Below are 22,613 nucleotides of genomic sequence, written 5' to 3' on the forward strand. Positions count from 1 at the left end.
CTGCTATGAATTGTGGGTCTCCTATGAGAATATGCTTCGGGCCCATGTTGACAGATAAAAGTCACATGTAATAGTGTCTAATTCACAGGCTTTGTGTTATCTTCATGTTTGTTTAGTGAAATGTCTGCGTGCCCCCAAAGCAATAACCACTTTGAGCCCCACAAGAAGGAAGAAACTTCAGGCTGTGGTCCTTCACCTCACTCAGCCATTAATCCCCATTAAATAATCCTCCATACTGCTTCACTGTCCACAGTGGCAGTCACAGAGACACAAGCCAACTATCCACTTTGTTTATGAGTGTTTGTAACAGGATTCGCGCCCTTAATCTTCGGTGGTAGGCAGAGGAAAATGCCAGAGAGGGGAAGACACCAAGAGAGGAGTGATGGGTATGCAGAGCACAAGAGCAGGGACAAGGACTTTTCACACTATGGAGACCACGCTTCATATGATAGCAGAGGACGCAATAAAAAGCCAGGAGACGTGGAGGAGAGAGGCTCTGCCGGTGACAGGAGGGCCAAACAAAACAGACAGAGGGACATGACAACTGCCTCTCACAGGGAGCCACCTGCCTACAGAGACCACGACCATGAAGGGCCCTCAAGACTGTAAGAGGCCGAGCACTTTCCAGCCCCTGCACTCACTGTCATGTCTTCCACACACGCTTTTAAACTGTCTGTGGCGAGATAAATAATTCATATTCTTTAAATGTGAAAATGACATGTTTTGTAGGGAAAGATTAAATTCCACCTCACTGTAGAAATGGTGCCGTCCCTGTAGGTCCCACGAGACGTCGGTGTATCAGTCTGAAGGGGAGTATTATGAGCGACAACACCGACAAGCGCTTTACAATCTCAGATACATCTTAACCAGCAGAGGCAAGTATGTTTATTTAAGCGCTCTTCTGTGACATTTAAGTGGGAATCAGTGCTCCTGCTTGTCAGTGTTCACAGTTTCTAGAATCCAAAAGGACGTCCTCAATATAAAATGTTATAATTTCCTCTTTTTATTAATCATTAATTGCTTAATTCTATTCAGTAGTTACTCCAAGAGAGCACATGCACAGACATTTCAATGTAAGTGATAATATACCATAATAAACGTATCATACTACTATGGGATTTTTGTTTAAATTTTTTCTCAAATTAATTAATCATTTTGAATAAAAAATGGCAGAAAAGAGTGAAAAATGCCAACCAGACTGTCCCAGGGTCTGTATTTATCGGTCCAAAACTTAAAACACATTCTGCTTATTATCATTTAAAGCAAAGAAAAGCAGCAAATCCACAATATTTGGTGTTTTGGCTTAAAGAAATTAAATTTGACTAAATGAATTGACTCATTGTTTCACCTCTGGGCTCGCTGCTACACATTTCTATACATTCATGTCAGTGTTGTGCTTCTCCTGCGTGTCCCAGGCCTCTGCCAGCTTATGGAGCTGTTTGTGAACCTGCTTATCGTCATCTGTGCCGGAGTGCCATACAGCAACAAGGGGGGCTACCGTGACCTGGCCAGCCTCGGTGGACTCTACCATTACCACTTTGGTGGCGCTGGTGCCTTCACTGGAGCCGATGCAGACCGGGTGAAGGAGCTGGACCAGCTGTTCCATCAGCTCAGTCGGCCCCCGTACGCCTTCACCATGGCCTGCGGTGGGGTTTTGATGATCTACGCCTGTGCCATGCTTGCCCTGGGGATCTTCAGAGTGCCTTACCGCTGGCCCCCTGTGCTGCTGGGGGAGGCCCTGGTGAACTTCCTTATTGGCCTGGGCTACATCGCTGCGCTGGCCTTCTACTTTATTAAGCTGCAGGAAACCTACAACAGCTCCATCTGTCAGGAGAGAGAGCAGATGTACAAGAGCAAAGGGCACAAGGGCTTCGAGTGCCAGTACCACGGCGCAGATATCGCAGGAGGTCTCTTTGGGGTGCTGGGGGTGTTTGTTTTCATCTTGGGTGCTGTGTTAGCTGTCAGAGCTTTCAGGTCTGTACAGGAGCTGAAGAAGCAAAGGACAAACGAGGACAATAATTTTTAAGCCGGGTTGTCTCCTCGACATATTTGAACAAAAGTGGGATTGAGTAGAAATCCATTTGACAAGGAAACAGTGTTTTTTTGTCGTTTTTGGTGAAATTGCGTATTCACTCTTGGTGAATGTAATCTGTGAATTTTTATCCTCTTTTTAAGCCTTTTTAAAGGAACTTTTCTAATGTGATTTTGTGGCTTACTTTTTTTTTTATTTCCACCACTTTTCCAGTTTACATACCTGTTTACTGTGTCTGTATTTTATAAAAAGGTATAGTTGTAATAAAACACTCAAACAGTACATAAATACTTTTTGTGATTACTCATTATGTGCAAAAAAAACTCTAGAAAATCAGTTGTGAAGTAGAGAAAAAAAACACAGCAAAGACTATCTTACTTTAAGAATGAGATTTTCTGATATGTTACGCAGGCACAGACTCAAGTGTCATGGGCTCAGGATCTCACTTAAGGTCAAATCATTTGTGTTCCAGGCTGCATGCCTTAGACCTCAGCTCGTTCAAAGTGAGACTCAGCAGGTTGATAATTAATCCCAGCAGCTTGATCTTGACACAGACGGTTAAATTGTGTCCAATGACTTGAAGTTTTCATTTAGTCTTACTTTGTTTCCATTTAAAACTGATAAAAGTCTAAAATATCCACATTGTTTCGGACGAATAAATAATATGATGGTTCCTCCATTGAGATATTGTATATTTCCATTTGTTTAGACTCTACTTGAAAGAAGCAGAGTCTGACTTTGTTCCTCCTTAAAGCTTAACATCATTTGAAATCAGCAGTTTTTGTCACATTTAAGCTCATTTTCCCTCGTGATCTTCAACCATTATACAAAAGTCTCGGATGTCATTCTGAGCTCCACCAATAGGTGGCAGATCCTGTGTTTAGGAATTTATTCATGACTTCAACACATTGAACCTGATTGTACATCATGTCACAGTGGTTTATGTTCTCCTTTTCTTCTGATTCATATTCTTGATCTGAGCACTGCTTTTGTGCATTTAGGCTAACAGGAGAAAACCTTTTATGGAAAGTGAGGTAAACATATAAATAACATCCTATTACATTACAGATCAGGAGTTAAAAATGAATGACAAAATAAACTGTAGACATGATATCTTATACTGTCCAAAAAAAAGGTTATTCTGAGGATATTTATTGGGATTAACCGTCATAGAAATGGTGAGCAAAATGGACACTGGACAAAAAAAACACAGTAAAAAGTTTTATTGCTACTTGGCTTTAAAGTTAATTTAAAAACAGCTTGTCTGCTCAAAACTAATGATAGCAGCATTTCAAATAAAGTAACGACCATCTTTCACGCTTAAAGTTCAAGGGAGTACAATTCTGTCTGATGACACAGCAAAAGTGCTCATTGTTAGTTCTGCTCCTAAATAATATATCTTTTAATTATTAAACATAAAAGTTTAGCAGTAATCTGCATGCTAAAATAAAAACCTAAAAATGTTAGATATGCTCCATTTTGTACAAATAAATCAAATTGTGTATGCACTCTATGCTTTTATGTTGATTTATATTCAGGGCATGCTTTCAACATTAAATACAGTAATAATTAGTACCTTCAAATAAAGTACCGTAATGAGTGACAGTTTTCTGTAGAATCCCAATCACTGTAAATTCTGTTCGTGGAGAGGGAAATATAAATTTGCATGAAACAATGGAAGTACAAAAATAAACATCAGCTTCTTGGCATTGAGAAAAAAATATTCAAGCATTTCTAGAAAATAATGTACAGAAAGGAACCGTGAGATTAAACAATGGCTACTTTGGTCACATGTTAAACAACGGGAGCGTCTTTGATCAGCTTCATTCACCATATTCACGCGGGATTACACTCAATCCATTATTCACACGGGCATGCATACACTTACTGTACGTGTGCACTGAAGCTTCATTTTACACACACACAAACACAGACGTTTTGCAACATAGTTGTACGGGGAGCTTGTTAAGTTGTGCGGAGAGGAAACGATCCCTTACGGTTACTAAATGAGTCAGCAGTTTAAAAAAAAACCACTGACGGTGAAGCCTACTCAAATGCACATACCCTCTATTTTGGTGCACAAAGGGGATTATGAGCATTATACTACTGGACCCCGTCCACTAAAGAATTAAAGGGACTATTTCAAGCTAATGCACTGTACCCTGTGCCCCCCCCCCCCGCCTGCCTGTATCTGTCAGCATATGTACATGCACACAGATGATGAGTAATAGCGGATCATTATTCCAATATAATTCACGTTGGAAACATATATTGAACAGGACAGTGGGTGAATATATGATGCCAGCCAGGAGACAGACAGACAGACAGACAGACAGAATGAATGAATGCACAATGTGTGTACAACTGTATAAAAAACAGACCACGGTGGTTTCAAAGAGCAGGACAGTGCAATCCTAACCGGGCGAGCTGGGACCAAACTAATAAAAGTACACTGCAAATGAGCCGAAGGACATACTCCGAAAATAATAAAGTAGCTATGAAGCTTACACACATAATCTTGATTACATAGATCATACATACATACGTACATCAGTCAATATTAATTTTCAGACATATTGAGAAATAGGATTCTTGTAGTTTTAGGTGAAAATGATGAAACTCTTGATACACACACACCCACACACAAACACACACATATGTGTGTGTGTATACATATGTATATGTATGTATAAATATATACATACATATGTATACATATATGTCAACGTATAGTTGAAACTTTGCATATTTGTATGAGCGGATTCCCAACATCTGTTGCGAACGCGCCACTATTTTGTTTTAAACTTTAAGGAAAGTTCCATTTCTCCTCTCTGACCTTGTTTCAGATGTGTACCAATAATATTCACAATCATCATCTGTCTTTTAGCTTTTCTAGCTCCCCCTGTGGCAGCTGCACCTGCAGTGGCCATCCGGGTTTCGCTGCCATCGGTCCAGGTGCCCGACACCATGTGTGGCCTCTGATAGCGGAGGTCTGGCCACAGTCAGAATCACAGAGACTAACTAACACACACACACACACACACACACTGCACAGTCTGCTCAATAAAGTGACTGCAATCAAATGCTTTAGCTTCATCATAAAACGTGGTATCCCAAACTTTAGTTGAACACTGACACTTCCAGTGTCTGAATTCTGAATAAGCAAAATACCAACTCTTTGATGTGGATCATAGTAAATATTATCTTAGACTACTGTTTTCATTACATGTAATTATCCTACCTGATGTGTAGGAATCAATTAGCACAATGTTTCAACCAAATAGCAATACTGGCTATAAATAATGGAAAACATGCACAATAACAATATTTACTCATTTTCTGTCAGAAGGGGGCCTGATAATTCATATTCATATAGAGTAGGAGTAATGTTGATACATAAAGGTAAAAGGAGTAGTTAAGAACTTAGTGCTGTTTGTGGTGCTGATGTTAAAAACTCAAGACATTCTGTAAAATTCAGCTGTAATTAAAAGCAAACATAATAAAATAAGACAAAATAAGAAATATTTGTCATAATAAAACACACCCAAAAGTCGAAAATGAATTGTCATAGTGTCACTTTACATTATCATTTCTGTTGGCTATGTATTCTTAGACGAGAGGTGATATGTTGGGCAGAGGGAAGCCGCAATAATCCCAGCACACTATGTTGATCGATATCTCATATATTAAAGTCAAATATTCAGAACTCTGTTCATAACTATTTTCTATGTACAAAGTGCTTTTAACAGTGTTTATTTCAACAACCTCCAAATGACAGGAAAAGGTTCGGACTCGCACATCAGTTAAGGCTTCATCACACACTCCCCACTCATTCCTGTGGAGCAAAGAAAGGACAGATGAGCGGCTTTGATAACAAAACACCCCCAGAGCTAAAGACCTCAGTCACAAACAAGCATGAGTGGGATGAACAAAGGGCTTCTCCTTTCAAAAATACCGTGCAGTGTTACTTTAAGGCTAAAAGGGAACACTGAATGGTCCAGCTATGCAACAGCTGTGGAATGCCAGAAATGCACCACTACCAACATGGAGTGGCAACCGAAAATACACATCTAATGTAGTAATCACTGACATGAGCAATTACCCAACTTTGGCCTTCGTAAATCCATGGCAGCCCCAAGCACAGCTGCTTTCTCTTTTGGCACAAGGTGGGGAGGTTCAGTAATGGACAAACTGAGGTTTCAAGGGCTGCATAATATGTACCTGATAATTCAAATAATAATGTAGTCTTTCACAATACACTTTCAGCTGAGATTAATATGATTGGTCCAACATCTGGTGCTACAAAGTCCTGAAGCACTGTATGTGACTTAATGAAAAAAAGTTACTTTGACTCTGAATCGGTGTTATCTTGTTGCAGTACTCTATACTGCTGCTGCTCTGATGATACTTGTTATATTAACTGTGTGAGCTGAATTCTCCAGAAGCTTAACCCTCTAATCAGGGAAATGGCACATATACAATATGTGTGGGTGAAAAAGAGAACTATAGCGAGACATAACTTGTTTCTGTGTCCCATTTCTGCGACATCTTGTGTACACAGACCAGATCTTACAGAATACAAGAGTACGGGATTTGGTTCTGTTTTTAATGGGCCAAAATAACACACCCTGAAAATCATCTGAATGTGTGGGTAGTGCATTACAGAGCCAGGCTGAAAACAGATTGGCTAAGATGTAAAAACATCAATAACTAGATCTGCCTACGGGGATATGGATGGATGTTGACAAATTTAAAAGGGTAGCAGCTTCCAAAGTTTGGATAAACTAAAATGTACAATCTTAGATATTTCATAACATACAGTACATACAAATACTGCATCGTGTCTAATAATAATTCACTTTTGTGCCTTGGCGGGTTTGTTCAAATGACATGAATCTAATTAGAATTTCATTATATGAATAATAAAATTAATAGTTATCCAAACCTCCTGGGAACTCCTGTCCGCTATCCAGTGACCGTAACACTGACTAAATTTAAATTAAACTTTTATTTTCCTATGTTGTTTTTAAGGAGATAATTTGATCATGCACTGTCACAGATTATACTGTTATAAGGATTTTTGAATTCTACAACACATGTGCTCTGTACAGTTGATTGACTTTGATGTTGTTTTTGACAGCTTTTCAAAATGTGCTGCTCTAAATGGCAACTCTTTTCTATCTTGTTGTCAGCAGCTCAAGTACACCGTGTTAGTTGGCTGCTAGATGTGAGCGTGAACTACACTGTATAGAATTAATCTATTCTATATAGAAGACTCTATACATATCGTGTGGGAATGTTAAAAATAAAACCCAACTATAATGTTTCTGGCAATGTAAATGCAATTATTTTCTCTTCACATCTCACATCTAGTCTTATGTGCCTTCACGCATTTATATTGTCTGATTTCCTTTGTAAGCCACAGGAAGAGGAGGAGAGCAGAAGCTGTGCCAGTGCTGGTCTCTTGGAGACACTGTCCCTCCTCCAAATTGAACTAACAAGCTCACATCCCCAAACACAGCCTGGATGTTGGGGAGCGTTAGGCTGAGTCGTCTGCAGTAGGCACTTTTTCAAGTTTCAGTCACAGGGCTTCTCTTCAGGAACTGAAAGACCACGAAGCCCCCGGAGAGGAGATTCGACCTCACCGAACACAATCCCGTGCACATCCTATAGATTGCTTGCTTTCCAAGTAAAGGGAAATGTTGCTGACATGTTTAAACACATGAGGTATCCCATTTCAAGTCTGGCTTGTTTTGGTCTATGAGAGCCAGCCATCCTTTTCACCACATTATGTTATGAACTGGGATCTTGGTCGCCCCTATTTTCTTGGATACTCAGACCATGCACAGAAACCCTTTGTAACTCACACTTATGGTGCATCATCACTTAGTGACTATCAAGGTCCCACAGGTTTGTCTTGTCCTCACAAACGATCTGAATGGCAACTTGAGTTGGAATATCCCACATGTATGAGAAAACTCTCCTCTTCTTCCTCAGAATGGCACAATCACAGAATTGCAGCCACATAGCGCTGTGCTGTGTCCCCCCCCTCTAGAGGGCAGTGTCGTAGACTTCCTGCTGTAGGATGGGAACCGGGCCTGGACCTGGGACCAGGTTGGAGGCAAATGCAGGGGGGTGCGGATGATCCCATACGGGGTCTTTTAAGGAAGGGGGTATGCATGGTAAGGAGGAGCCTGAGACTAAAGGGCTCTGGCCTCTCAGCTGCTCCCTGACTTCCTGCTCCAGACTAGGAGGCACAATGAGCTGGTCCTCTGGGTCCTGCTGTGCTGGGGCAGTGAAGTAGCCTGACTTCTTCTTAGGAGCCTCCAGGGCCACCTCAATCAGATTATGACTGTCCTCGGGGGCTACCACAGAGCCATTGGACAGCTTCTTCCCAAACAGGCTGGACGTGGAAGGAGATTTCTTCAGGTCAGCAATCTCTCTCCCACACACAGCCAGCAGGCAGCCATTTGTAGCAGAAACCACCACAGTGTTCTGTCTGCGCATTTTGCCATTGGGATAGTCAGAGCCTCTCTTTTCAAGGTCCAAGTCTTTGGGGCTTTCTGAGGCCCCTGACCGTAGTTGGAAAGCGCAGCAGTGAATGTCTACCTCCACTTCTAACTTGCTGCCATTGGAGATAACGCCCTCAAGCGGAGCTTCATCATCACTGTCCAAGCCGTTGTCAGACTGGTTACTCGAGAACGTAGCACAGGAGGGCTGCCGCTGGAATAGGCCTGGGTGGGTTCCTGCCCCCGCTGAGCCTGGCACCATGATCCCACACAGTGTAGTAGCAGGGTGTAGGCTGCAGCGTCTCTCTGGGCGGGATGCAGGGCCAGAGGATGGGTGCTCGTCTGAAGCGGTGGACCCCGCCTCGCTGCCCACCTCCGACGCCGATGTCTCACTGTTGAACTCAGAGACAATACCGCTGCTGGATGAAAGGGTGGCTGGGTCACTGGGGCCTGGGGTCACAGACACAGGCACAGGGGCGGGAGGGGGACCCCGTGCTTCAGCGGTGGAGGCTGCGGGCTCGCAGGTACAGCTGTCCTCACCGATATGCAGGGACACCACCACAGCCTCGATGTTGTCCTTACAACCATAACTCTGAGCAAGTGAACACAGCTTCTTGGCGGCTGCACGGGGATCCCTCACGGCCTGCACAGTGCACACGGCCACGGCCTCCTGGTAGGACACCCGTTCAAACAGTGCTCGATTCCCCAGGATCAAGAACTCATCCTGGGAACAGAGAGGCTCAGTGTGCACCCAGGGCTTTGGAAGCACCCAGGGAGAGAGATAAGAACATCCCAGCAGGCGAGAGCAGCATGTCACTCCACTCACTTTGTTATCCTGTAAAACAGACGCGCTATTAGAATTGTAGATGAGTGTAACGCTTCATAATATATACACCTCTGACATGAAGCTGTACAGTAACACTTGATCAGAAGTTCTACATGATGACTGTTGACATACAGAGAAGCTGTGCATTACCTCTGTAATAATGGCTTTACTGAGTTTAACTCTCTCCATCTCCTCAGTGCAGTTCTCCAAGCTGTAAACCTTAGAGAGAGGAACAGGTCGGCCATCCCGGCACAACACTGCCTGGCATGTGCCCACATTGGCCACAGTGAGGCTGAAGTAGCCTCCAGGATCTGAAGGCTCATGGTGAATATAGCACAGCAAGGCAGAAGCACCCAGTTTCTGGCCAGCCATACCTAGTTTCCTGTTGCGAACAAAAACAAACACAGCTGCAGACAAACTCTTAAAGTAACTGGTTGCAGCTTACAAAACTGCTGTGAGAGGGCAATTATGTTCATTTGTACAAAAAGAGGTTTTTATTACTAATCAACACTTTAGATATGTGTCTTACCTGTGTGAGGTAAGGAATGTGTTGCACATATACACATTGTCAACACTGGAGTGCTGCAGTTCCTCACACAGCACATCTCCCATGGTGCACTGCAGCAGTCGAGGCACTTCCTCATTGCGGTCTCCATCAAATATACCGTAACACGCTTCCACACCGTCTCCGAATCGGTCGACAGCCAGCACGGACACACACAACCTGCCCCCGACGACAGATCAGCATTAACGAACAGATCACTCGGCGCCTCCCATACAGGGGTAAACCTCATACATACTTCAGCATTCGACACTGCAGCTCCAGGCCACGGGAAACAGCAAGGGGTGACAGCTGATAACAGACACTGTTGTGTGGCCCCCTGTGGTGTCCATGACCCTGGAGGAGCAGCCAGGCGTACCAGACTCTCACCAGTGATGCACTTAACATTGTTAGAGGCATTAAATCCAATAGAGTTATTAGGCTCCACTGCACCAGCTATTCTCAAAAAGGGTCTACTGACTGCCCCGATGCCAGTGCTAGGTGCTTCCCAATGATTCATTGACTTAGTGGAAAACACCTGCACTGTGCTTGTACAGCAGCACCCAAACAGACAGATATACAGTATATCTAATGCACCAAAACAAGACTTATAGAGTGATGATATGCTTGACAGCAGAAGTAAAGTTAGGCACCTCATACGGACTGGAAAAGCTTTTTTTTTTTTTAAAAAAAACAGACAACAAATAAAACATACAGAAAAAACAAAGAAACCAGTACTGACTTGTTCCTTTGGCCGCTCATTTCAGAGTAACCATGGTTCCATGGGGTGGAGGCACTCAGTGAGTCTCCTGCTGTCGTAGTTGATTTCTGGTCTAATTTCAGTGTGGTGATATGACTAAAAAAGGAGAGCAAATATAGCAGAAGGCATTGCAGATGAAGAGATATGCATGCATCAGTTCCTGTCACCACTACTAACACAACACATCTTATAAGCTTCACATAGAAGAATGACGCCATATCCCTCCTGTATGTGACCAGACAACTACAGGATCTAAAGCCAAGGTGGATGTGCTCATAGTCAATGAGTTACCTGGAACTATTTTAAACTGGTCTGGATTTTGTGACTCACCTGAAGAGGTTGAGGGTTTTGTGTTCCAGCATCAGGCTGCTGTTTCCCGTCAAGTCGAGCTCTTGCAGCGTGGCAGGTAGCGAATCAGGCAACTGAATCTCTGTCAGCTCATTACAGCTGAGATCTACAAGCTACGAACGTACAAACCACAGATAAGCTGACACAGGCTGAACATAATCATATGCACACTGGTCAGGGAAAATAAAAACAAGTCTGACCTTGATCTCAGGCAGGTTGAGGATCTCTGGGAAGACAGTAATGTGGTTGGAGTGTGCTATGAGGGTGTGCAGTCTCTTACAGCTGGACACAGTGGAGGGGATCGTCTTTAGCTTGTTGCCACTTAGATTTAACTCCTCCAGCAGTTCCAGCTTACTCAGCTTACTAAAGACAAACAAGCACAACAGTGGAATTATTAACCTGTAGGACATAACTATATGGCTCTGTAAATAGCCTCTTAGATAATGGTTCTTAACAATAATAATGACAATAATATAGCTAATGTATTATAAAAAAAAAAAGCAGAGCAACTGATACAATGCCTAAAAAACAGGGCATGGGCACACTATAAAAATTGGGTTTAATAATGATATTTTTAAGGAATGTACAAGCCATCAAAAATGATTTACAAAAAACACTGACTGACATAAAAGCCAAGGTAACACACCTCGCAGGGAAGGAGAGCAACTGGTTGTAGGCGATGTGAAGGACCCGCAAGTTCTGGTGTCCAACCAGCAGAGCGCCGCAGTTCTCGTTCAAGTTGTTCCCCGTCAGGTAGAGTTCCTGGAGCGTGCTGAGGCTCTCCTCTGATTGGCTGCTGGGAGGAATATTTTCCAGGGCATTGGCTGACACATTTAAGTATTTTAGGCTGTGAGGGGAGACAATAAAATCAAGAGTTTAAAAAAGTGTATGCAGGTATCCACCGGCTCATTAAGTCACATCCCATCCTGTCTCATATTCAGACGATTTGGAGAAGTTGAACATAAAAATTGGAGGTTTGCATTTTTATGGAAGATTTATGTCCAAAATACTGAATGGAGTTTATTGGACCTCTTCTGGATTCTGGGAAATACATTTATTATATTATTTACAATATAGGACATACAGTAATGTTAGTGCAGGGATAAATGTATATAGTTGAGGTGTGGGTTTAAGATAAATAGCTTTTAAGTTTCTGGGGCTTTAGAGGCCTTTCTTATCCCCATTCTTATTGTCACTGTACTGAAGAGGAAACTTCTAAGCCCAGTCTGTTAATTTATTCCTGCAAATGTAGCTTTGATTTTCATACTGCTGAACCTGCACAGAGAGGAGGGACGGTAATTTGAGCTCCAGTGGTTCTTATGTAAGTGGTGTTGTTAAGTCGTTGTATGCATGTATCACACATTGAACAGTAATAAAACCTGTCCTTCCGACCCATGAGAGATTGACTCTTGTCACACTGTTGTTTTAAAATGCAGTCAGACATCATTAAAGTGCAATGCTGCCTCTACAGCCCACAAACATTACAACAATACTCCACTCAAGAGTGTTGACATCTCACTGGCCTTAAAGGCTTTTTGGAACTCTGTGTCTATATGAAAATTAATATATGAAATGTTTATAAATGTCAGTTTATATGGCCATATAGTGTTTCCATCAGTCCTGAGTATAACTGCTTTGCCTGGTGAGCTGTGCAGCTCTAGACGACATATCAGGAAACCCATCATGCACAAAGCAGTCACTGCCATTACGTCTTAGCATTAGAGACGGTACATTAGAGCATTTGAACTGCTAATGCGTGTTAAGTGATTTACCACACAGGAAATATGAGGGCAAATGAAGATCCAGTTACGGTCTGGAATCTGTCATTGATCCTGCCCTGTTCCCTAAATACAATCTATACTTCAACCCAAAAACAACGAGCCATGATACAAACTGGGAAAACATTGATGGTAAATGTTTTAACGCAGCGGAACCAGCTGTTAAAGGACTCAGGTAATAGCTAAAACAGTCTTAGGGGAGTTCGGAGACTTACTTTAAGGCCTTGTAAAACATACTCTCAGGGAGCTCTGCTAGCTTGTTGTGCTGGAGGTCTAGGGCTTCCAGAGGGACGTGGTCAAGTAGGTCAGGCACTCTCTGCAAACGATTGTTCCCTGCCAGCAGCTTTCTCAAACTCAAGCTGTTGAGCAGTCTGTTGGAGGCCAGAAGAGACGTTAAAGAGCCAGATTAGGACTAAAAAAAAAAAAAAGAACAGATCAACAAAAAGGCAAAGAACCAAAGAACATCGCCTCCCTGTGCAGACTTGACTACTTTGGAAGCTAGAAGGGGGTGGGGGTGTGGAGGGAGATGTGTCAGTAATGGCAACCCATGCTAACTAATCCATCAATGACCTTTTCGGCTTGGCTGCCGAAAACAGACCAGCACAGCAGCTTTTTATTCTCCCATCACAGAAGCCCTAAGTGAGCACAGTGGATAGAGTAATATTATCTCCTTTGCAAAAGCTTTTCTGATGTCTCATTCAAATGCAAAAGCCTGTGCCGAGTGTTAAGGGCTAGCAGTGAATGAAGGCAACTCTGAGCCGAGCACTATGTGTAGGATGGCCACATTTTACAGTTGCAGCCAGACGACAGATATTGTCATACAGAAAGAGACCGATAGCAGCTGTTTTTTGTGCCTCGTTCTTTCCATGGATTCAAAACCAACGCAAATCCTTAAAATGGAAATTATGAAAGGCAGTTTGGCAAATACAGTGAGCAGTTAAAAAGCATGACCATGTGTAATGTGACACCTGATCTGCTAATTCTGGACAGGGAAGCCATGTGTTTATTACATAAGGCCGGCTACATTCAAATTATGCAACAAAAAAAGATAACGTTTCAGCTGAAAAGGTTCAGGATTAAGCGACGGAATAATGTCAGTAACCTGGAAGGAAGCTCAGACAGGAGGTTGTGCGTGACGTCCAGCATCTCAATTTTTCTGCAGTCACACACCCAGTCCGGAAGATACTCCAAAAGGTTCCTGTCTCAACACACACACAGTCACACACATAGAAAGACACATACACACATACACTCAATCTGAGTAGAGTTGACATTTTACTTCTAATAGTATGAGTAAATAGTTTTGAAATCGTAGTAAACAGGAGGCAAAACCACCATCTTACAGGCTTATTTAAGAAAACTAGATTAGAAAAAGGACATTTTGCAGATTTTTCTTATACTGGAAGGTTTTTTTTCAAATTCTTAAATATTTCACTGGTGCAGTCGGAAAGGCAGACAGTAACAGTAAATAGTAAATCTATCTTAGCATATATTGCATATAGTTTTTGAGTTGTCATTTGTCCTTGGGTATTTTGACAAATAACAGATGAAAAGTCAAAACTGTGGACTGGAATTTTTGTGGAATCTGAGAAAACCCTTCGTACACACTGCAGAAAAAAATGAGGTGTATAGAGAAGACTGTGATGAGAACAGAAGAAAAATAAATCGTTTAATCAGGAGACCTGATGCAGTTTCTAAACTATAAATACTGTGAAACATCATGATGTAGATTCCACAGAATATCTGCTTTAAGGTTGTTGGGTACTGATTATCCACCTCCATCAAGCACTGTGCTCAACTAGATAAATGAGTATTAAAATAAAGATACTATTTTTAGACTTCAGAGCTGCTGTTCAAAAATCTGTGAGGACAGAGGCCACTTTTTATTCCTATCCAGAACTCACTGTGATAGGTCCATCTGTGTCAGCTGGTTAGGGACTGGATATATGTTGACTGTTGTAAGGCCTGTGGGCAGATAAAAGGAGCAATCAGCGGCTAAACATCTGGGCCGTTAATATGTGTGCTCATAAGATGCATGCATCACGAGGGAGGAAGGCCTGAACATACAGACAAACAGCCAGTGAGGCAATAATAGCAGCGAGTTGACGCTGTATGTTTGACTCACGGTTGCTGCTGGCATGAAGCATGCGCAGAGTGAAACCGCTAAGTGTGAGTGTCCCCAGTTGGTTGCGCTGGCAGTGCAGAGTCTCCAAGTTGCAGACGGAGCTCAGGTCCAGTGAGTCTAAGCAGTTGTCCCGTAAGTCCAGCTGGGTCAACTGGCTCATAGCCTCATGAGTCTCACTTTTCACCCAGTGCAGCCCATTCAATCTGCATTTAACAGAGTGCAAGAGATGAACTATCACTGGTTATTCCTGCTGGAGCAGAGGAGAGATTCTTGGATGAAGCATTAAGTTGACATAAAAAAAAAAAATACTGGAGAAATTCTGATATGTCATGCTTGCTAAAATTAGACAAAAATAGTATTAGTTGTTATAATTCTCCAGCAGTGGCTATTTTCTCTTACAGTGACAGATCATCTGCACACACAACATCACAACTATTGTGGAATATAGAAAGAAATAACCTTTGGCCTTAATAGAGCAATAACACGGTAATTTCCTTAAGCTGTTGAAAAATACCGACAAGGGCATGTGGAAAGTAATATTGTAGCACTCTTTTAGGTCAATCCGTGAGAATATAAAAATGAAGAATGAAACACATTTTAGACAAGTTGCAATCGTCAATCATCAGGTGTCATTAAAAATCTAATACTGCCATTCAAGATATTCTGTTTGTTGGATTACATACTGGGACCACTCCATTGCCTCTCTCTTTGTTTCACTGCGGACAACTTCTATTAGCTTTGTCCACCTATGTTTAGTTATTCTACTTTTCAAAACAACCCCCAGGTTGACAACAAAAAGTAGAGAAATTCTGAGATAAAGACGGTCAGGTAAGGCACTATGCTGAGATCAGACTCTCTCTGATCCCCTCTATCCTGTTAATAAACAACATCTTCTCTTTTATGAGAGCTGCCAGCCTGCTAATCCACCACAGATGCACCTTGCCCTCATGTATATAGTCAGCCATTGCCAAACAGAAACTTCAATCTCAGGGTTGAATTATTAGCTGGCTGTGGGTGGAGCAGTGTGTTACTGGTTTGATCCTCAGACTGGTACTGGAAAAATCAATGTGTAGAGTTTACCCATCCCTCATTACCCACCACGGAACTCCCCTTGAACTAGACACTTAGCTCCCAACTGTTCTTGTGGAGCTGCTAAGAGGCCAACAAATATGCATGACTGTAGTTCCAGGCAGCTCCCAGGAGTAAATGGAGGTGTGAAACAGGGCAGCACAGAAAGAAAATATCTGTACTCAGCAAACTTTGCATCTATAAATAAATGTTTAATAAAAAGTTCAGAGGAGTGACGAGGAAAGGAGGAATGGCTGAAGCTCAGACTGTTGTTTGTGTGGGGACATTTGTCTTTCAATGCCAGAGGAAAAAAGAAACTTTAGACGTAGATTGCAGAGCGGGAATATTCACCATCTGCCTTTATATTCACTGAATGATCAACAGTGTTTAGGCGGTCCCTTTACATTACATATTACATTTAACTTATTGATCCAACAGAGGAAGAGAGGGAAGAGACTAAAAGTGTGTCCAGATTTGCATATTAATGTACTGCCTTCTACATAGTCAATCAGTATATTCTGCATTACACCAGCTAAATGAAGTATTACTGGCAGACTTTTAATACTGAACCATACTCAAGCAATAAGTCTTCGGTCCATAAATTGTTTTACATATCTAAATCAACATGGCCTCTTCCACTCAATGTAGTACTTTCCAGTATCACTTTAAGGTCAATTAAAATACTTGAGTATTTTAGTGTTTTCCCTCAGTACATTATATATGTGACCTTGAGACTACGTTTTTCCTCTTGACTGTACCACAACACCCTGGGTCGTGCTTCACATTCACTCGGCATCACTCTTAATTACTATATGCAAACATGCCTCTCATCAGGTACAATGTGGTGCTGGAACAGTCTGCCTCACAGTCCGCCACTGGACAGTCTGCAGAGACGCAATGCATTTTGGGGTGGTTGAGTATATCCAGCAGGCTCACCATGCACGCTCAGAAATTCTTGCTTAAGCAGCATACATCCAGGGATTTTTCTCGCATGCACAAAATCCAGATACTATGCAGCTGGAATGCACTGCCTACTCAATTTGATATCATACTTAGTGTGAATAGTACATTAGAATGTGATTTTAAACAGAAGCCTAAAGCAGAGGCTGGGTATATTCTCTGACTGGCCTCTTACCGGAGGTCGATGTTTTTCAGGTGGCTCATCCTGGCCAGAGTACACAACTCAAGACTCTCCACTCTGTTCCCAGCCATGGCCAGCTTGTCAACTCCACTCAGTCTCTCCAGCACAGCAGGGATGTTACAGAAGTTGTTGAAGGAGAGACCAAGGCTGTTGAGCTGGGACAGGCCACCCAGCTCTTCAGGCAGGGAGCTAAGGTGGTTTCCATCCAAAGACAGCGTCTGCAGGCTGCAAGATGCAGAGGAGGAAGCAGTCATGTTTCGCTTTCTTTTACTTAACAGAGTCAAAATATCTGCTTGTGTCCATTTGTAGTTACAGTGGGGCAAAAAAGTATTTAGTCAGCCACCAATTGTGCAAGTTCTCCCACTTAAAAAGATGAGAGAGGCCTGTAATTTTCATCATAGGTATACCTCATCTATAAGAGACAAAATGAGAAAAAAAAAATCCAGAAAATCACATTGTCTGATTTTTTTTTTCCCCAACTTTATTTATAGAACATTTTGAACATTTTAGACAGACAGTGTGATGCACAGCACAAGAAACAAAAATACAGAATAAACATGGATTGGCACATCTGACTACATTGTCTGATTTTTAAAGAATTTATTTGCAAATTATGGTGGAAAATAAGTATTTGGTCAATAACAAAAGTTCATCTCAATACTTTGTTATATACCCTTTGTTGGCAATGACAGAGGTCAAATGTTTTCTGTAAGTCTTCACAAGGTTTTCACACACTGTTGCTGGTATTTTGGCCCATTCCTCCATGCAGATCTCCTCTAGAGCAGTGATGTTTTGGGGCTGTCGCTGGGCAACACGGACTTTCAACTCCCTCCAAAGATTTTCTATGGGGTTGAGATCTGGAGACTGGCTAGGCCACTCCAGGACCTTGAAATGCTTCTTACGAAGCCACTCCTCGTTGCCCAGGCGGTGTGTTTGGGATCATTGTCATGCTGAAAGACCCAGCCACGTTTCATCTTCAATGCCCTTGCTGATGGAAGGAGGTTTTCACTCAAAATCTCACGATACATGGCCCCATTCATTCTTTCCTTTACACGGATCAGTCGTCCTGGTCCCTTTGCAGAAAAACAGCCCCAAACCATGATGTTTCCACCCCCATGCTTCACAGTAGGTATGGTGTTCTTTGGATGCAACTCAGCATTCTTTCTCCTCCCAACACGACAAGTTGAGTTTTTACCAAAATGTTCTATTTTGGTTTCATCTGACCATATGACATTCTCCCAATCCTCTTCTGGATCATCCAAATGCTCTCTAGCAAACTTCAGACTGGCCTGGACATGTACTGGCTTAAGCAGGGGGACACGTCTGGCACTGCAGGATTTGAGTCCCTGGCGGCGTAGCGTGTTACTGATGGTAGCCTTTGTTACTTTGGTCCCAGCTCTCTGCAGGTCATTCACTAGGTCCCCCCGTGTGGTTCTGGGATTTTTGCTCACCGTTCTTGTGATCATTTTGACCCCACGGGGTGAGATCTTGCGTGGAGCCCCAGAACGAGAGAGATTATCAGTGGTCTTGTATGTCTTCCATTTTCAGGTCTACAATTTTTTTTCTGGTGTCCTTTGACAGCTCTTTGGTCTTGGCCATAGTGGAGTTTGGAGTGTGACTGTTTGAGGTTGTGGACAGGTGTCTTTTATACTGATAACGAGTTCAAACAGGTGCCATTAATACAGGTAACGAGTGGAGGACAGAGGAGCCTCTTAAAGAAGAAGTTACAGGTCTGTGAGAGCCAGAAATCTTGCTTGTTTGTAGGTGACCAAATACTTATTTTACCGAGGAATTTACCAATTAATTCATTAAAAATCCTACAATGTGATTTCCTGGATTCTTTCCCCGCATTCTGTCTCTCATAGTTGAAGTGTACCTATGATGAAAATTACAGGCCTCTCTCATCTTTTTAAGTGGGAGAACTTGCACAATTGGTGGCTGACTAAATACTTTTTTGCCCCACTGTATATAGTCATTGTTTACTGAGCAGCATCCTACATTAAGCAGGTCTACAGGATGAAAAGCGACTGATTTAGTTCTCTGAACTAATCTGATTGCATAACAAAATATTTTAACTTTTTTCACTGACTCCATTAAAGGATAACTGCAGTATTTTTAAGCCTGAGCCCTACTTTGACATATTTTGAGTTCAAAATGACTAGTAGGTACAAAAACTCTTGGAAGTGTTCCAGTAGATCATCTGCATATCCACTAAAAGTTGTTTTTTGTTGCCACAGACAGGCTCAGATTGTTATTCAAAGTCTCTGACAGCATTGTGGAAAGGCTCACTACAGGGATAGACCGTACAATCTGTTTTATTTATCCAGAAACAGCTGTTGTATTGCTTGGTTCAAAGCTACCAGACTCCATTGACAGAAACAGTGATTTTACCTCACAGAACATGGAAGTTGCTATTGTAGTTGCTGTGACTTTGGTGTTACACGTCACAAAACAACAAAAACAAACTAAGGGACAGAGGCAGTGATAGACCAGCAACTCTGGTACTCTGAGAGGTAAAATTACAGTTTTGTCAATGGAGCCTGGTGATTTTGAAACCTGATATTACAGGAAATAAATAATTCTCTTTCTTACTTTTGATTGATTATTGATGATGTCACTCCCAGCTAAAGAAAACCACATAATGTTGTGTTTGTCTGGTTAATTTGTTTTAAATGTTATTTTCATCATTGTTTCTCCAAAGCATCCATATAAAACCTAAAAATCGACCTAAAATATCTTTGTTTCTTTGCTTTCTAAAATTATGGTTTGCACTTTACAGCCATCGTACTTATGATATACACAGACAATTTTGAGTGGAATGACATTATTAAGAAAAAATATGTTTATTTACCAGGATTATTATGAATATTTACCTTTTGTGATTTTACATGGCATGTGTGTGACTATATCAGTTATTTTGGGTTTTTTTAAACTCACACACACAGGTATTGTGCACTTTAAGGAGCTGCCCTTTTTTAATCTCATTGTACCCAGTACAATGACAATAAATGCTTTCTATTCTATTCTTCTATTCTATTCTATTCTATTGTTGTCTCTACTCTATTACTTGCTATATTTTTTTATGTAATGATAAAATTACATATCTACCTCGTGCAGTTAATCTTAAGAACTTTGTGTGTACTGTTTGCTCATGTATATCCCGATGTACATGAGTACACATGTAGTGTGTGTAATGTATGTATGTATGTATGTGTCTGGTGTATGTGTGTGTGTGTGTGTGTGTGTGTGTTTTACTGTGTCACACCTTTGAAGGTTGCCTATCTGGACGGGTACGGTGTGGAGACTGTTACAGGAGAGGTTGAGTTCAGTCAGCGTGAGGATCTCACACACACATTCAGGGAACACACCCAGACGGTTGTGAGATAAGTTCAGGCTCTTCAGCTGAGAAAACCTAAAGAGAGCACAGAATGGAGGACCAAAGAAAAAAGTTACCTTTTTTGTTTTCCTTACCATATTTATTATGACATTTGTCCAACTGATTAGCAAAAATCTAATGATAATAGACGTGTTAAAGTGAGTAACCACCAATCTGATGTACCATGAGGTGTCTCCATCTCACTCTGTTCCAGTAAAGGAGAATAGGTCAATAAATGTACATACAAGAAACGCAGAGTGTTTGTATTCCTTTTATCAAACGGGCTTCAGAAGCTGCCGTAAACTAAAAGGGGCATACGTTGGCTTTTGTTTGCTATCACTTTCATATGGGTAAAAGAAGGTGACTGGTCACGCACACTGTAATGTTGAGAAAGAACAGTGAAAATACAGAAAGATTCATTGAGACAGGCGTGCACCTCCACATCAGCTGACCTGCTACTGTGGCCCACATCACAACTGCAGAGTTATTTGTTGTGCCTCAGGAGAATGCAAAGACAAGGTACATGAATAAAAAAAAAAGATATATGGTAAACGAACAGCTGAGGCTGAATCAGTTCAAATGCAGGGTGAACACTGTGGAAATTAGATACTGAGTTTTCTGCCGTGCTTCAGGCTCGCACCATGCTATTTAGACGACTTAAAAAGCAGCTTGAAAAAGTCAGTGAGTGGCACAGCAGGCTAAAAGGGACAGTGTTCACATAGAAAAAGTATTCATATCACCGCCGCTGGTGCCTGAGTATTACCAGTGTATGATAATGTATGATATTACTGGATTTAATTAGACCAGTCATACATTGTCTCCTACATTTGATGAAAATTGTTTGAAGTACTCTACTGATGTGTAAAATGTGTTGTCACCTCCAAAGGTCTCAGCTGGTTGTTTCAAATAGAAATACATCCTAAGCACTAATTCTGAAATGTGTGTGTGTGTGTGTGTGCGTGTGTGTGCACATTTGTAACACACGTCCAAGAGACAGGGCTGTGATGAATGAAACTGCACTGTGTGGCTGCACAGTCAGATCTTCCACATTAACTCTACCTTCCTCCTATTCCCCCAGGTGCTGTGAGCAGTGGAGGTGGCCAGCATGATTCACAACACTGGTCAGAGTACAGACCATTTCTTTTTATCTGTGCATCCTATTTCTGAACATATAAAAGGGAGGGAGCATCTGAAAGGGAGGGGTACCAGACAGTAAAGTACACCCTCTTAGTAAGTAGCAGAATAGGCGCTTGTACTATGATGTGATGCATTGGTTAATAACATTGTGCACAAAGACAACCAATAATACTGGAGGTGTACAACCTCCACCAGACTAGAGGGATGCAGAAGATAAACACTTAATAGCGTTGCTTCTATGATAAATCCAGCTTCCTAGAAAGCTCAGGTTCTAACTAAATCCCTGTCATGTTTCATAGATGACACACAGATTGAACCTAGTGTGTTTCCAGACATCTGGCATTAATGACTTTGGACCATTAGGTGTGTGATGAGCAAGAGATGCAACACATTACATGCTTACATGGAGAGCATAACAAAAATCATGCCACGATGTGACTGTGAGACAGCTGAGTCGCTGTCCTCTTCGTTTTGTGTGCTTTAGGGCGGGATTACCTTGTGGCACAGCCAATCAGAGGTGGATCATGCCAAATCATAACTACTCAGTGGCCTTTGGGGAATGAGCATCACTTCTGGTTTCAAAACCAAGATGGCGACAGCAAAACCACTGGGTTCTAATTGTGGAAGGCTGATGTGAGCAACATGCTGCGAACTCAGCTGCAAGATGCAAAAGCAAATATGCAGGGGCTTAAGAACAGAGGTCTGGATAAATGATTGTTGGAAAACAAAGGATAACAAAGTGCTGTTTAACTGAGTAGCACCAATAGTTACCAAATGCTTTGTGTCATTAATCAGCTACTTCAAAGAGGAACTTCCTTCTTCCCACAACAATAAACAAGTGAGGACCACTGCTGAGCTCTGCCCATGCAAAGTTTAGCTCCTTCCAGACATGCACCTCTTTAAATAAACGTGACAGCAATTTAACAAATCTGTGTGAACTGAATTCTGTCAGATTAATGTACACATGTACAT

The 22,613-nt window shown here is 41.9% G+C and overlaps 2 protein-coding genes across 2 annotated transcripts in view; one reads left to right on the forward strand and one right to left on the reverse strand.

The window, feature by feature from the left end:
• The first annotated feature begins 262 nt into the window (after window positions 1-262).
• marveld3 (MARVEL domain containing 3) lies at window positions 263-2,238 on the forward strand. Its single transcript, XM_070852538.1, has 3 exons — window positions 263-605; window positions 778-875; window positions 1,416-2,238. Exons 1-3 carry the CDS (start codon window positions 349-351, stop codon window positions 2,024-2,026), a joined length of 966 nt encoding a protein of 321 aa, XP_070708639.1. The 5' UTR covers window positions 263-348; the 3' UTR covers window positions 2,027-2,238.
• Window positions 2,239-4,880: 2,642 nt separating this feature from the next.
• The window catches only part of phlpp2 (PH domain and leucine rich repeat protein phosphatase 2), a 38,798-nt gene continuing 21,065 nt past the window's right edge, over window positions 4,881-22,613 (reverse strand). Inside the window, exons 6-18 of the mRNA XM_070852523.1 lie at window positions 20,394-20,540; window positions 17,123-17,353; window positions 14,920-15,122; window positions 14,699-14,759; window positions 13,897-13,992; window positions 13,010-13,165; window positions 11,663-11,863; window positions 11,217-11,379; window positions 10,999-11,129; window positions 10,651-10,764; window positions 9,897-10,091; window positions 9,518-9,749; window positions 4,881-9,376 (exon numbers count right to left, since the gene is read on the reverse strand). Coding sequence (XP_070708624.1) covers window positions 8,084-9,376; window positions 9,518-9,749; window positions 9,897-10,091; window positions 10,651-10,764; window positions 10,999-11,129; window positions 11,217-11,379; window positions 11,663-11,863; window positions 13,010-13,165; window positions 13,897-13,992; window positions 14,699-14,759; window positions 14,920-15,122; window positions 17,123-17,353; window positions 20,394-20,540 — 3,223 coding nt within the window. The 3' untranslated portion in view covers window positions 4,881-8,083. The remainder of the gene's footprint in view (window positions 9,377-9,517; window positions 9,750-9,896; window positions 10,092-10,650; window positions 10,765-10,998; window positions 11,130-11,216; window positions 11,380-11,662; window positions 11,864-13,009; window positions 13,166-13,896; window positions 13,993-14,698; window positions 14,760-14,919; window positions 15,123-17,122; window positions 17,354-20,393; window positions 20,541-22,613) is intronic.

The sequence above is a fragment of the Pempheris klunzingeri genome, chromosome 1, assembly GCF_042242105.1.
Source record: "Pempheris klunzingeri isolate RE-2024b chromosome 1, fPemKlu1.hap1, whole genome shotgun sequence".
NCBI lineage: Eukaryota > Metazoa > Chordata > Actinopteri > Acropomatiformes > Pempheridae > Pempheris > Pempheris klunzingeri.

Coding starts and splice junctions, on each gene's coding strand:
- marveld3 (XM_070852538.1), top strand. CDS start 349: ATGCCAGAGAGGGGAAGACACCAAGAGAGGAGTGATGGGTATGCAGAG. Junction 606..777: donor CATGAAGGGCCCTCAAGACT/GTAAGAGGCCGA, acceptor CCGTCCCTGTAG/GTCCCACGAGACGTCGGTGT. Junction 876..1,415: donor ATACATCTTAACCAGCAGAG/GCAAGTATGTTT, acceptor TGCGTGTCCCAG/GCCTCTGCCAGCTTATGGAG.